The sequence below is a fragment of the Camelina sativa genome, chromosome 15 (genome assembly GCF_030686135.1).
Source record: "Camelina sativa cultivar CO46 ecotype springtype chromosome 15, ASM3068613v1".
Lineage (NCBI taxonomy): Eukaryota > Viridiplantae > Streptophyta > Magnoliopsida > Brassicales > Brassicaceae > Camelina > Camelina sativa.
The window spans coordinates 26,882,591-26,897,603 of record NC_141894.1 but is presented as its reverse complement, the minus strand read 5'-3'; the positions used below and the strand labels follow the sequence as shown (position 1 = coordinate 26,897,603).

The window sequence follows — 15,013 nt, the reverse complement described above, 5'->3', positions numbered from 1 at the left end:
AGGGTGTTGCATTTCTGCAATGCATATTTTGGATGAAAACTGGTGCTAAAGAGCCAAAAATGGGGAAAAACAAGGACAACTCGAGCATGTACCCGAAGGAGCCATCGAGCTACAAGAACAAGTCCGAACCCCAACACGATCGAAGAGGATCCAAGAGCATGAAGAGCAACCCGAAGATCCACCCGAGGAGTAACCCGACTTCACCCTCGTGTACCCCATCGAGTAGACCATCGGGCAGGTCTGGGAAGCTAGGTCAAACGGTTTCCATATATAAACCCCCTCTTCCCCTAGCTTGCAAACGAGCACGCCGCAGACTCTCAAACCAGAGAGCGAGAGCTTCTGTGAGAGAACTGAGCGACTCAACATTTTTCTTTTCGTTTTTGCATTTTTATTTTGTAGTTTTCTTAGATTTATATCCTATACTCTTTCTACTCTACTCTATCTTTTAATACAATGTCATTTTCATTCATTTTGATTGCTTTGTTATTCGTTTCTATGTCCGAGTAGTGTAGTAAAGTTTCTAGGGATGGGATAGGATGCTTTAGTTGATTGTAAATGATTGATAGATTTCCTTCTAGGTTAGTGTTCTTAATGCTGTCAATAGACCGAAAGGTTGAGATTAGATCTAGGGCGTTTACAAATTCTACAGGCCAAAAGGAGTAGATAAAATGCTTGATTTAGCCAATGCTAGAGGTTTACTTAACTCTGAGTAAGAAATTAGATGAGTTGAAGTCTACTGACAATAATGAATCATTCTTAATGCCTGCTTGTTCATATTGCTAGTGCGATATTGTGGTAATGTGTTCAAGGTTGATTGTTGCTAGTGCGAAAGTGTGGTGACAAGGTCTTAGAGGTTCATTGTCTAGGAAATAATTGCTTGAGGCATGTAAGGCATCCGTACTGGTCTAGAATACTTAGGATTTGATTACCCCCATCCTTAGGAACTTTCGTATTTTAATTGTTTGCATTTTCTTCACTTACTCGACCACTTACCCGATCATGTATACGATAACCTGAATCGAGTAATACCTCGAGCTGTTCATATCTCACTTGCATACTCGATCACCCCACTCGATCCTGTACTCGATTGCTTGCATCGAGTGCTTAGGTCGTGTGGTTTACTTGTTTATATTCTTTTATTTTGTGTATTTTAGGATTGTTAGAACCAAAACCCTAACTGCTTGGCTTGACTTGTATTGTTCTGATCATATCCTTCCTGTTAGCAATAGACAACCATTTGGATTGATAACCCTTTGTAATACAACTGCATAGGGGATTGATACCCTGGGTGAAAACCTGTCTATCATTGTCATACTGAATTGATTGAGCTTCTTTGTTGTCACGAAACAAGGCTTCAAGGGTGAGCCAGAGATCACGAGCGGTGGACTTGGTTTTGAGAATGGTGTCGAGAAGCTGCTCTGACACGGTGCCGTAGATCCACATCTTCACGAGATCGTCTCGTTCTTTCCACTGCTTCTCATCGTCGGGGGACGGGGCAGAGGATCTGTTAAGGTGTCCGAGAACACCAAAACTGCTGCAGTGAGTCTCAAAGAGCTCACGCCAAACATCATAGTTCAACTTCTTGAGATCAAGCTGAATCGGTACGTAAGCCCGGATCTGGGCGATGCCATAAGGCTTGTCATTCGTGGGAGCGGTCGTGGTGACAGTCGCGGTAGCCAGCGGTCCCGACATGGTCTCGACACCATTCTCAAAGCCAATTCCACTGCTCATGATCTCTGGCTCACCCTTGAAGCCTTGTTTCGTGATAGTCGGGGTTTATTATGGAATTCACATAGCATGGGGGAAGAACATTCGAAGGTTAGAGGTTGAGGTGGATTCAAAATTGGTGGTGAGTCTCATCTCCTATCTTTCTTGGCACGCTTGTGCGATGGCTTTTTATCTAGGGGCTGGATAATCTATTTCACACATGTGTATAGAGAGGCAAACCGTCTTGCAGATGCCCTAGCCGACTATGCTTTGACGTTACCTTTGGGTTTTCAATTGCTGGAGTTGGTTCCGGGTGATATGGTTTTGTTAGTTGATGAAGATGTTCGAGGGGTTGCAGTCCCACGTTCCATTCGTTTGTAATTGTTTTATGATTCCTAAATAAATAGCAGGGAGATCTTTGTCTTCCTGTCTCCTACCAAAAAAAAAAAAAAAAGACGGAAGTACACAACTTTTTTTTATAGACATAAGTATGAGTTATAAGATTTATTATTTAATTATTGGATAGGTTATAGGTTATATAGGTTGTAACCATTAGTTAAATCTCAATTTCATATCCTCTTTTTATATTCCACAAAAAAAATCTCTTCAGAATATTTAATTAATAATATATAGGCAAACAAAATTTCAAAAATTAATCACTCTTCCGTAAAGTAAGAGTGATTTTCGATTATACTAGTAACAAAATCTCAAAAAGAAATCAAATCCTCATATTTAGCTTATGATTTTGTTACACAATGTTTTATTCACAACAACTTTTAAAAACAATCACATAAATAATAATTTATATAAAAATTACAATATAAATAAAATGAATTTCAAACCGTACTCTAGCAATCTAGTAATCAAAGTATAACGAATGAGTTACTTGGAAAAACAATAGTATATGACTTTTTGATAACTTTAATTTAACAAATGGGAAACTAACATATATACGCTACTTACAACTCTAAATAATTACGACCCAAATAGATAAAAGCTTTACTTTGTATTCTTCATCATGATTGCGATTTCGAGGCCTAGTTCCATCTCACGTAAAACGAATCGATTGTTGTCATTTTCACTTGTTTTGTTCTTGGAAGTACAGATTTATAAAGAATTAAAACTCATAAAAATATTAAGAGTTTTTTAATTTAAGTTCCCATTTCCTAGCTAGGCCGAAAAAAACTCAAATTCCGGTGGCTAATAATATAGATATTTTGGCTAATAATAATTGTAAACACATGAATATTTATATGCATACTAATAAAGAGTAACAAATCGATCGAGGTGATTCGGAAAACAGGATATAGTACATAGATAAACTTTCAGTTCATTAATAAAAGGGAAATTAAACAACGTACTACAGACGATATACAACGTTTTTAAATATTATTACAGCCCAAAATACTGAATCACTCGTTTTATTACAAAGTCGATATAATTAATATAATGACGTAAGGTTTCGTCCACACTTTAATTAAAACATCAAAATACCATTACCCTTCTATATATAGATATATATATATTGAATATAATGTTAAATTAGATTCAAGAAAAATAAATGTGTTTACATTGCAGATGCAAAATCGTTTGTTTACAAAACTGTTTCTAAAATGTGGTTGCTAATCTTAGTAGAGTCGTGCAGCGAACCATGTTTGAATGGTATCAGCCTCTCCATTTCCGATCATGCTTAACCGGTTTCGAACATTTTTGTCAATGAGTTGAACCAGCTTCTCCACCGTAGACGAGTGATCGCCATGGCGCCGAGCATTCCTCTCCCTCCATATGGAATGTAATGTGTTCTGGTATGTATAGGCAATAAGAAACCTCTTTGTCTTGTCAAGCTCAGTTCCATCCACTAGAGCCATGATTTCCCTCCAATTTGCAGTGTACTTGTTCAAGAGCAGACCCATAGCGAGTTGTTCCCACACCTTTCCAGAAAAAGAACATTGAAAAAACATGTGGTCAGTTGTTTCGATGGTGTGGTTGCATAAAATGCAGGATGGATTGGCGGTAGAACTCCACTTTTGCATTCTATCACCGTGGAGAGCCTATCTTTCTGAACCAGCCAAGATATAAAAGCATATCTTAGAGTAGAGTAAGATAACCAAATCGCTTTGTAGTGGGGAATATCTAGCTTCGCAGTCCGAATGAGAGACCAAGTCTCCTTGGTTTTGAACCTCGACGATAGACACCGTCTTTCTATTTTCACAGAGCAATATCTTTCTCTGCAGTGCGGATCAAGGTTTGCTTCTGTATCTCCTCCTCAACCTGGTTTAGTAGAGGTTATCTGTGTCGCCTCTGCCTAGTCATAACCATCGTTTTTGAGATTCCGAGAGAAATGATTCCTCTATCTCCAAAAGTATCATGAAGACATCCCATAGGACACCATTTATCAAACCAAAAAAAGAGGTTGATTCACCATTTTGTAACCTCCACCCGGTGAAACTGAGAAGCGAGAGTCCTATATTTCAAGATTTTATTCCACATCCAGAAACCTATAGAAGATACCGGATTCTCGGACCACAGAGAACCACTCCGTATAAGGTACTTGTTAACCCAGTCCACCCATAATGAATCATGAGCAGAGAGAACTCACTATATTAATTTCAAAATACTCACTTTATTTGCTTCCTTTATAGAATGCAAACCTAAACCCCCTTCCTTTTTATGTAAGCATACTTCATTCCAAGCCACCTTTGCTTTGTTTGGGTTCAGAGAGGGTTCGGACCATAAGAAGGTAAAGCATAACTTGTCAATCTCCCTTATACAAGCTTTTGGAAGTCAAAAAGCATTAATCCAGAAGTTTGTTAAGCTAAGTATCACCAAACTCAACAGTTGTAACCAGCCTGCAAATGAGAGTGTCTTAGCTGTCCATGAGCTGATTTCCGAACGTATCTTTCTAGAAGGGGAAGATAATCTGCAGCTGTCATTCTTTTGGGGAGAAGGGGCAATCCAAGATAACGAACCGGTAATTCACCAGACGCAAAGGGAAACAGCTGGAGGATCTCGTCCGTCTCACTCTGAGAGATCCCTGCCATGAACAAAGTCGATTTCTCAAGACTTATTTGTAATCCGGAGTGAGTGGCAAAATCATCAAAAATCTCTAAGACTCCCTGGACTGATCGTCTTGTCCCATCAGCAAAAACCATGAGATCATCTGCAAAACAGAGGTGAGTGAGATTGAGCAATTTACATTTGGGGTGGAAATCAAACTGTTTAGCTTTAGCGGCTTTGTCAAGCATACAAGAGAGAACATTCATGCAGATCACGAACAGATAAGGACTTAAGGAGCAGCCTTGTCGCAATCCTCTTCGGCTACCAAAGTAACCAGCCAGTTCGACATTCACTTGAACTGAAATGGAGGCAGAGGTTACACATGTTTTAATCCATAAAACAAACTGTTCAGGAAAATCTAGTGCCCATAAGGTGTTGAGAAGAAACCCCCATTGCACTGAATCAAATGCTTTGGATACATCAATTTTCATGGCACATCGAGGAGAGGTAGAATCTTTATGATAATCTTTGACGAGCTCCGTAGCAAGAAGGACATTCTCCATCAACAATCTATCTTTAATAAAAGCAGATTGATTTGAAGAGATAAACTTGGGAAGAATAAGCTCCAGCCGTGTAGCAAGGAGCATTGGTATGACTTTATACAAGACATTGCAACATGAAATTGACTTGTAATCCTTCATTGTTCTTGCTTCTATTTTCTTCGGTATTAGAGCTAAAATAGTAGAGTTAACACCCTTTGGGAGAAAACCTGTACTGAAAAATGATTGGATTGCTACTGCAAAGTCATCCCCCACTATAGACCATGATTCTTTAAAAAACTCCACACTGAACCCATCAGGTCCAGGAGATCTGTTTGTATGCATAGAAAACAGAACCTTACGAATCTCCTCCTTGGAAACCTCTCTCATAAGCATAGACTTGTCATTAGCACCACATTTGAAGTCCAAAATGCCCGCCAAAGCCTCAGTAGACCATTCAACATACTCAGAAGGAGAATAGGTGAGAAAATCAGTGAAGTATCTCACAGCTTCATTTTTTATATGGTTATGATCCATAACCACTCTCCCATCCTCACAGTGAATGTCATTGATATTGTTTCTTTGTTCTTGCAGCTTTGCAGAAGCATAAAAGGCTTTGTTGTTCTGATCTCCAACCTTCAGCCAGTGCAATTTGGCTTTTTGTTGCAGATAACGCTCTTCAATATCAGTCAATCTCCTCCACTTAGCATATGCTTCTACTTCGTCACGTATTGCCTGCGGAGACGGATTAGTCATAGTTCTCCCCTGCAAGTCACAAAGAAAGTCATATGCTTCCTTGGTGCGTTTAGAAATGTTCCCTACCAATTGCTTCCCCATGACTTGAAGACAAGGTTTGAGCTCCTTAAGTGATTTGGAAAACCGATGCATTGCAGATGTTGAATGAAACAGAGGTGGTGAGGCTCTCCATCGGTCAGCTAGTTGCGTATGAAAATCGAGAAGTTGCGTTACTACATTAATAAACTTAAACGGCTTCTTCACCGGCGGTGTTACCGCAGAAATATAAAGCCGGCATCGTAAGTGATCCAAACACCCGCCTGGTTCAAAAACCGAGTAAGACTGACCAAACTGTTGTAACCACTCCTGGTTAACTAACATGCGATCCAGTTTCTTAAAAATGACCCCCTCCTGCCGTTTGTTACACCAGGTGAAACATTTCCCCAGATAACTCATATCAACAAATTCGCAATCATTGACAAGATCCTGAAAATCCCTCATGCCCGCTGGAACAAAAGGAGAAGAGTCATAAAGAGAGTGGTCCTCATTCTCCAATATCTCATTGATATCCCAAAAAATCAGCCAAGCTTTACTATGGAAGAGCGGAGACGAGTAATGATGTCGCAGATCACTCCAAAGCTCCTTTGGCTCTGCAACTAAGTTCGACGCATAAACGAAAGTAGCAAAAAAATCCCGCTTCCCCTCAATACATACTGCAACTGTAATTGAAAGTGTGAGAACTTATGATCTGAACAATGAAATAAAGATTTCTTTAAACTCTCTTTTGATTAATAGAAAATCTGTTTACAAGTTTGTTCTAAACAATTTTCTAATCTCTCAAAACTCTCTTTAAAGAAACCTCACGCTCTTTCTAAGTTCTTAGCTCTTTTCTTAAGGACTAAAACTTAATAGCTAGGTTAACTTTCTCTTGTTTGTGCTCAGGCTTACAATCGGCCTTTGCACCCTATTTATAGAACTAGACCTTCGCCTATTCTAATCCTAATAGGATTTGGACAATTTCCTTTTTCTTTATAATCTAGGAAATTTCCCTCTTTCATGTTTACATTCCTATTGTAAACATGAAACTCTTTATTCTTCTAGAAGCTTCTTGCACCTTCTACTCTTGTGTAAGTCTTCTAGATTGTTAAATACCGACATAAACATCCTGATGTTCTGTTCTTGAATCAGTACTCTGTTCTTCTGAAGTAGTTCACCTTTTGAGCAAATGTTACATCTTCAATCTCCTCCTTTTTAACTTTGTGTTTCTCAAGCATAATAAATTTGGCTTAAAAAAACAAACAGCTTTAAACCATAGTCAATCGTTCATAACATAAACCCCAAACAATCATTAAGCCATAGTCAAAATATCCAACCAAAATGATCTCCGAAACAAAAAAAAAAAAAAAACTTCCTAAGTTTGTAAACAGTTGAACACTTGAGAATCTCAGATCAGCTCAAAGCTCCCCAAGAATCTCAGACCAGCTAAGCTCCCCCAGAATCTCAGACCAGCTTCTTCACCATCTCCCCCTGCTTGAGAATACAATAGTTAAAAACAACTCAAATCATCTTGGAAAGTGGATGATTCTGTATGAGCCTCTGGACTACTTCCGTGAGTCGCTGAAGAGCCTGTGAAGTATCGACCAAAGCTGCATATGAACTCTCCTCATCTGCTTGACCTAAATGTGGCACACGAATGCTACCCAACTGAATTACCTCAGATGCTGACGAAAATCCCTCATCTGTTTGTTCATCCTGAACTGGTATAGGATGTCCATCCTCAATGAGCAACCCGTGTTTAACCCCATAAGCAAGTCCAGTTCGAATATCTTTAGTGTAGAACTTGGCTGTAACTTCTTCTTCTGCATTTGACCACTCAAGCAGACCATCCTGAATCTTAAGAGTGCCAAAAATTGTCCGGGGAAAAATTACACGCCTCGAAGGATCACTCCACTTCATATTCATAATTTGATCATAAATCAGCTGTCCGAGATCAAAACGAATACCTTTGATCATCTTATACACAACTTGAGCACGCTTGACTGAGGGATGATGCGGATGACCAGATGGAACCCAGTTAAAAGCTGCGAACATCAAAAGAGCTGCAACATCTCCAGGAAGATTCTTAACTTTCAACTTTGACCAAGGCAACTTATCTTTTCCACTTAAAGCTACTGCAAGCTCATTCTTACTCAGCTTATCAACCGCATTACTAGCTTTGTTCTCATCTAAAGTCATATATTCTAGATTAAATGCCTCATTGATCAACATAGGAGAGAATTCATACCACTGCCCTCTAACGAACACCTTAACCCCATCTTTGGCCTTTTCGTTTGGTAAATTGGCATAAAACTCACATATCACTTCCTTGACATACAACGATAACCCTTGAACTGACTCTTGTAATCCCAACTCCATGATTTTATCACGAATCCCAAATTCATCCGGTTGTGAGAAATCTATATTCCTTTCTGCTGTAAATTCTCTAGTTATAAGCTGAGAATACCTGACTTGAGCAGCTCTTGAGACAAACACATTAGTCGGAAACTTCTTTATCATCAAGAACTGGTTCCGATTTGCTCTCTGTGGAATCTTCCCCTTCTACCGAATTGAGTTGAACATCATCACCGGATTCATCATGAATTTGATCCTCATTACTACTCGAGTCATCAACTAGGTGTGGTCGATTACAACCACCATTATCTCGAATCACTTTTGATTTGTTGCCTCCTCTCACTAAACCTTGTCGAGTTGCTCTCACCATCCTCTCTTGAAATTTCTCAATCGCTCGATACAACCAAAGAAAAATACACACAAGTTTTTTTTTTCCTTTCTTCTTTTTCGATACACCCGATGACAACCACCAAACCTCTTTTTAACCTAAAAATTAAAACCCAAATAAACCGCAAATAGAATCGGTTTACTTAACTAATTATTTCTAAAACCAGAAATTCTTTATACTTGTCCTCGACCAGCTTCAACCCAAAATCACATCTCACACACCCCAATTGAGTTCCTCAATGTTGCAAATCGATTAAAATCTAAAGCTTTTGTGAATATATCAGCTAACTGATCTTCAGTATCAACATGATCAATCTGAACTTGCTTTCTCTCAACCAGTTCTCTGATAAAATGATGTCTCACATCAATGTGCTTGGTTCTTGAATGTTGAACTGGATTCTTAGAGATATCAATTGCACTTTTGTTATCACAATATACTTGTAGCTCCCCTGAATCCATACCATAATCAGCTGACATCTGCTTCATCCACAACAACTGAGTACAACAACTCCCCATAGCTATATATTCTGATTCAGCTGTAGACAGAGACACTGAATTTTGTTTCTTACTCAACCAGGCTATTAAATTATTGCCTAGAAAGAAACAACCTCCACTTGTACTCTTTCGATCTGTTACATTTCCTGCATAATCTGCATCACAGTAACCAACCAATCCTTTATTCGAACCTTTAGAGTACCAAATCCCAAACTCAACAGTTCCTTTGACATACTTGATAATTCTCTTAACTGCTTCAAGATGAGACTGTTTTGGTTTTGACTGATATCTTGCACATATACCCACACTAAAACTCAAATCTGGTCTACTAGCTGTAAGATATAGTAAGCTCCCAATCATTCCTCTGTATTGCTTGACATCTACATCCTTACCATCAACATCTTTGGACAATTTCAATGAAGTACTCATAGGTATCACAGCTTCTTTGCACTTATCCATCTGAAACTTCTTAAGAAGTTGTCTAGCATAAGTACTTTGTGAAATAAAAATGCCTTGATCTGACTGAGTAATCTGCAACCCAAGAAAATAATTCAATTCTCCAACAAGACTCATTTCAAATTCTTGTGTCATACGACTCACAAACCTATCCACCAACTCTTTTGAAGTGCTTCCAAAGATAATGTCATCAACATAAATTTGAACCATCATAATGTCATCATCTTGTTCCAAGATAAACAGAGTCTTGTCCACACTCCCTCTAATATAGTTCTGTTCCATAAGAAATCTGGTCAGCCTCTCATACCAAGCTCTTGGAGCTTGCTTCAATCCATAAAGAGCTTTCTTTAGCTTATACACATACTCATGCCTAATTGGATCTTCAAAACCTTTGGGTTGTTCAACATATACTTCTTCTTGCAAGATCCCATTTAAGAAAGCACTCTTCACATCCATCTGAAACACCTTAAAATTTAGAATGCACGCCATTCCTAAAAACAGTCTTATTGACTCAAGCCTTGCTACTGGTGCAAAAGTTTCTTCAAAATCTACACCTTCGATCTGAGTATAACCTTGTGCAACTAATCTTTCTTTATTGCGAACAACAACACCACTCTCATCTATTTTGTTTTTGAAAATCCACTTAGTACCAATGATATTCACATCTATTGGTCTACGAACCAGTTTCCAAACATCATTACGCTCAAACTGTTCCAGTTCTTCTTCCATGGCTATAATCCAAAAATCATCTTGAACAGCTTCTATATGGTTCTTTGGTTCGATCATGGACACAAAACACTCATAGATACAGTTTCTAGAGTTGTAAAGTAACTTCTCATCTTCTTAAAATCAATCTGCACTCCTCGAGTCTTCATTTTCTCAATTAAGTCCCCAATAACATCAGATGAAGAATGATTCTTATGAACTCGTTGCACTTCTTCTGGTTTTGTAACAGAACTATCCAACTCAGAAACTTCATTGTGGGCTTGAGTGATGCTTACCTGTTCTGAATCACTGTCTGAATCATCACCTTGTACAGCAACAGATTGATCATCAAAGACTACATTTACTGACTCCATGATTAAACATGTACGCCTGTTATAGACTCTGAATGCTGTACTACTCTCCGCATAACCCAAAAACATGCCTTCATCACTTCTGGAGTCGAATTTGCCAAGATAATCCTTGTCATTTAAGATATAGCATTTGCATTCAAACACATGGAAGTAACTCAGATTTGGTGTTTTGCCTCTCCATACTCATATGGTGTTTTTGTAGTATCTCTTCGGACATAAACTCTATTAATTATATAACAGGCAGTGTTCAATGCTTCAGCCCAGAATTTCTTAGGAACTTGATTTCCATGTATCATTGCTCTTGCCATTTCCTGAAGAGTTCTATTCTTCCTTTCTACTACTCCATTCTGTTGTGGTGTCCTTGGTGCTGAGAATTGATGTGCAATCCCATGCTGTTCACAAAACTCCTTTATAGCCTCATTTTGAAATTCTCCACCATGATCACTTCGAATTTTCTTGATTCCTCCTCGTTCATTGAGTAGCTGTAAAGCTAAAATCTTGAAGCTGTCGATTGTGTCTGACTTCTCACGAATAAAACGAACCCAAGTGTATCTGTAGTAATCATCAACTAAAACAAACACATATTTCTTTCCTGCTAGGCTTTCCACTTGCATTGGTCCCATTAAATCCATGTGAACCAGTTCTAGAGCTGATTTTGACTGGACATCTGGAACCTTTTTGTGCTGAATTTTGACTTGCTTTCCCTGGTTAAAAGGTCCACACACCATATTATCTTCTCCTTTAAGCTTAGGTACTCGTCGAATTATCTCTTTATTCACAAGAGTAGCAAGGTTTCTTGTATTCATGTGTCCAAGTCGTTGATGCCATAGATCTATACTTGCTCGAGCACTGTAGCATTTGATTGAATGTTTTTCCCACATGTAACAATTATTCCCAGATCTTACACCGTATAACTTGACATTACCCGACTCATCCAGTGATTTGCAATCAATTTTTGTGAATAGAACTGACAATCCTTCATCACAGAGTTGACTAATGCTTATTAAATTTGCATGTAATCCTTGAACTAGATAGACATTCACCAATTGTGGAAGCTCTGTATCACGTGTTGTACCTTTGCCTTGTATGAAACCATGATTTCCATCTCCAAATGTTACTGTACCTCCTTTCAATTTCTTAAACTTCTGTAGATTACTCTTGGTTCCAGTCATATGTCTTGAGCAGCCGCTATCAAAGAACCAAGGCTCTGTGTCTTCTTGTTCTTCAGTGATCATAGCCATATCGCACATTGGTTCCGTTTCTTCTTGTTCTTCAGTAATCATGGCCATATTGCATCTAAACCCAGATCCAGAAGCTACCATTGATCCCGATTGATATAGGTCAGCTTTCTTCATCCAAACTTGTCTTCTAATTCCATTCCAGAAGAATCTTCCTTGTTGCTTTAAGGTACAGACCTTCTGCCAATATTTGTAACAAAAACGTTTGTAGTGACCGATTTTCCCACAAAAATAACACCTCAAAGATCCATTAGAAACACCATAAGATGTCTCCTTCTCAGACTGATAGGCTCCAGCAGATACGAACTTGGTTGTCTGTGATTTAGCTCCCTTGTTCTCAGTAAATCCCAATCCTCTATGAGTTTTCTCAGTTCTCCCATAGCTCAAAATTTTGTCAAGCTGCTTTGTTCCTGCGAACATATGAATCTTCCTATATTGTTGATCTAATTCAGATTGTAGTTTTGTAGATTTTTTTCTTTCTTTAAGTAGCTCTTCTTCAAGCTTGTCTGCTTTTGCAGATAAGAACAACTTCTCTTTCATCAGATCTAGCGAATCTTTAGCCAGCTTTTTCTCATCCACCAATTCATTCTGTAATGACATAACAAGTGCTTCTAAACGAAGTTTTTCAGTAATCAAACCTTGATTTTCTTTTTCTAGCGAAATAAGTGTATTTCGCACTTCTTTGTAACTCTGAACAATGTCAAGAACTTCTTCTCCTTCTGATTCTGAGTCAGTTACTTCTTCCCCATTCTCAAATTCAGTGATTCCCACCATAGCTACTAAATTAATGAGTTCTTCTTCGCTGCTGCTATCACTATCTGACTCATTCTCAATGCTAATCATAGATTTTTCTTTCTTGAATTTAGAGTTACTCACACATTCCTCATGTGTGTGTCCAGTTCCTTTACAGATTGTGCACTTGGCATCTCGTAACTTGATTGTTGGACACTCTCGAATAAAATGACCATATCCCTTACATTCATGACACTGCATATCAGCCTTTTTTTCTTCACTTGTCTTCTTGAATGAATTGTTCTTCTTTTGACCTTGACCTTGTTCTATCCTTCTCAGAGCTCGATCAAATCTTCTTACCAACAGACTCACAGCATCTTCTTCTCCTTGATCAGGTAGGTCTTTGCTTGCTGCTAGAGCTATTCCTTTTGGTTTCTTAATCCCATTAAGTTCCATCTCGTGTGCCTGTAGCATTCCTACTACTTCACCAAAACTGAGATTATCTAAATCTTGTGAGACCGTTAAAGCTGTTTTGTATCCCATGAACCTAGATGGAAGACACCTTAGAAACTTTTTGACTAACTTTTGATCCTTATACGTCTTCCCAAGAGTTAAGGCTTCTTGTGCTAGAGCACTCAACTTTGAACTAAAATCTGAGATCGATTCATGTTCTTCCATCTTTAGATTCTCAAATCTAGAAGCCAACATATCCTTTCTTGAACTCTGCACTTTAGTTGTACCTTCATAATGAATTTGAAGGATATCCCATGCTTCTTTAGCAGTTTCACACCCTTGAATCAACTCAAACTGTTTTCTCCCAACACTGCAATGAATTGCACTTAAAGCCCTTGAGTTGTATTTTGATCTCTTTTGTTCGTTATCAGTCCAGTCTGCCTCAGGTTTTGGAATTCGCTCGCCTGATTCATCTTTGATCGTTGGTTCCTCCCACTTTTCTAGAACAGCCTTCCAAGCAAGACGATCAATACCTCCTATGATGGATTTGATCCTTGACTTCCAAAACCCATAGTTTCCATCATCCATGATGACTTTATTGTTGTTGAACAGATCTCCGTAGCTCTCCATCTTGTCCGCAGAATCTCACCCGTAATATTCTGAACAAGTGCCGCTCTGATACCAATTGAAAGTGTGAGAACTTATGATCTGAACAATGAAATAAAGATTTCTTTAAACTCTCTTTTGATTAATAGAAAATCTGTTTACAAGTTTGTTCTAAACAATTTTCTAATCTCTCAAAACTCTCTTTAAAGAAACTTCACGCTCTCTCTAAGTTCTTAGCTCTTTTCTTAAGGACTAAAACTTAATAGCTAGGTTAACTTTCTCTTGTTTGTGCTCAGGCTTACAATCGGCCTTTGCACCCTATTTATAGAACTAGACCTTCGCCTATTCTAATCCTAATAGGATTTGGACAATTTCCTTTTTCTTTATGATCTAGGAAATTTCCCTCTTTCATGTTTACATTCCTATTGTAAACATGAAACTCTTTGTTCTTCTAGAAGCTTCTTGCACCTTCTACTCTTGTGTAAGTCTTCTAGATTGTTAAATACCGACATAAACATCCTGATGTTCTGTTCTTGAATCAGTGCTCTGTTCTTCTGAAGTAGTTCCCCTTTTGAGCAAATGTTACATCTTCAGTAATCAGCTGTGATGTCTTGCAAATCGGAGTAATACATACATTATTCTTCCAAACTAGCCAAATTCTGCCCAATCTATGCTCTTCATAGTTTGACATGAAAGACCAGTTGGCAAAAACTGAATCAACAACTCTATCAGCATGATGCTCTTTTACTTTTGTCTCTAACAAGCAATCAAAATCAAAATTACGACGAGCCATCCACTCTCGCACCACCCTATGCTTCTCCCGCCTGTTAAACCCTCTGATGTTCCAGAAAATACCAAACATCAGAGATTTTTGAAAGTTTTACGAGTTGGGAAATTACTAGGTGGAGGCCTAGTACTCTGCGAACTAGTTTGCGAGAGGAACTTATGTCCGTATTTTGAAGCACGGGGAAGGGATGGTCGTAACGCAACCTCCACAGGTAATGTGTTAGACACGGTACCTCCTTGATCACTAGTGCTCTGTTCCAAAGCAGGAAGCACAACATCATCATCCTGTTCCTCCTTGTCACTAAGACAGGAAAAGGAGTTAGATAGTTGTGAGATGTCTTTCATACACATATCTAAACGCTTTTGGGGACTACGAACCCCCTTAGTCGACGTACATCAGTCCTGTTATGTATCC

The 15,013-nt window shown here is 38.6% G+C and overlaps 2 protein-coding genes across 2 annotated transcripts; both read right to left on the bottom strand.

Moving 5' to 3' along the window:
* Window positions 1-989: 989 nt before the first annotated feature.
* LOC104748752 (uncharacterized) lies at window positions 990-1,692 on the bottom strand. The gene is made up of 2 exons (XM_087487336.1): window positions 1,297-1,692; window positions 990-1,013 (listed from the first exon to the last, which is right to left on the bottom strand). The coding sequence occupies exons 1-2, from the start codon at window positions 1,690-1,692 to the stop codon at window positions 990-992; spliced, it is 420 nt and encodes a 139-aa protein (XP_087343462.1).
* An 8,797-nt stretch (window positions 1,693-10,489) lies between these two features.
* On the bottom strand, window positions 10,490-13,836 carry LOC104748751 (uncharacterized). Its single transcript, XM_087487335.1, has 3 exons — window positions 12,548-13,836; window positions 10,957-12,451; window positions 10,490-10,891 (listed from the first exon to the last, which is right to left on the bottom strand). The coding sequence occupies exons 1-3, from the start codon at window positions 13,834-13,836 to the stop codon at window positions 10,490-10,492; spliced, it is 3,186 nt and encodes a 1,061-aa protein (XP_087343461.1).
* Window positions 13,837-15,013: the final 1,177 nt, after the last annotated feature.

Bases quoted from the DNA above. Each gene is read 5' to 3' on its own strand.
- LOC104748752 (XM_087487336.1), bottom strand. From the start codon at position 1,692: ATGTCGGGACCGCTGGCTACCGCGACTGTCACCACGACCGCTCCCACG. The intron at 1,014-1,296 runs GTTTTCACCCAG...TACTCGATTCAG, and splicing joins AGTATGACAATGATAGACAG to GTTATCGTATACATGATCGG.
- LOC104748751 (XM_087487335.1), bottom strand. From the start codon at position 13,836: ATGGAGAGCTACGGAGATCTGTTCAACAACAATAAAGTCATCATGGAT. The intron at 12,452-12,547 runs GTTCTTATCTGC...TCAACAATATAG, and splicing joins GATCTGATGAAAGAGAAGTT to GAAGATTCATATGTTCGCAG. The intron at 10,892-10,956 runs GCAAAACACCAA...TTAAATGACAAG, and splicing joins CACCATATGAGTATGGAGAG to GATTATCTTGGCAAATTCGA.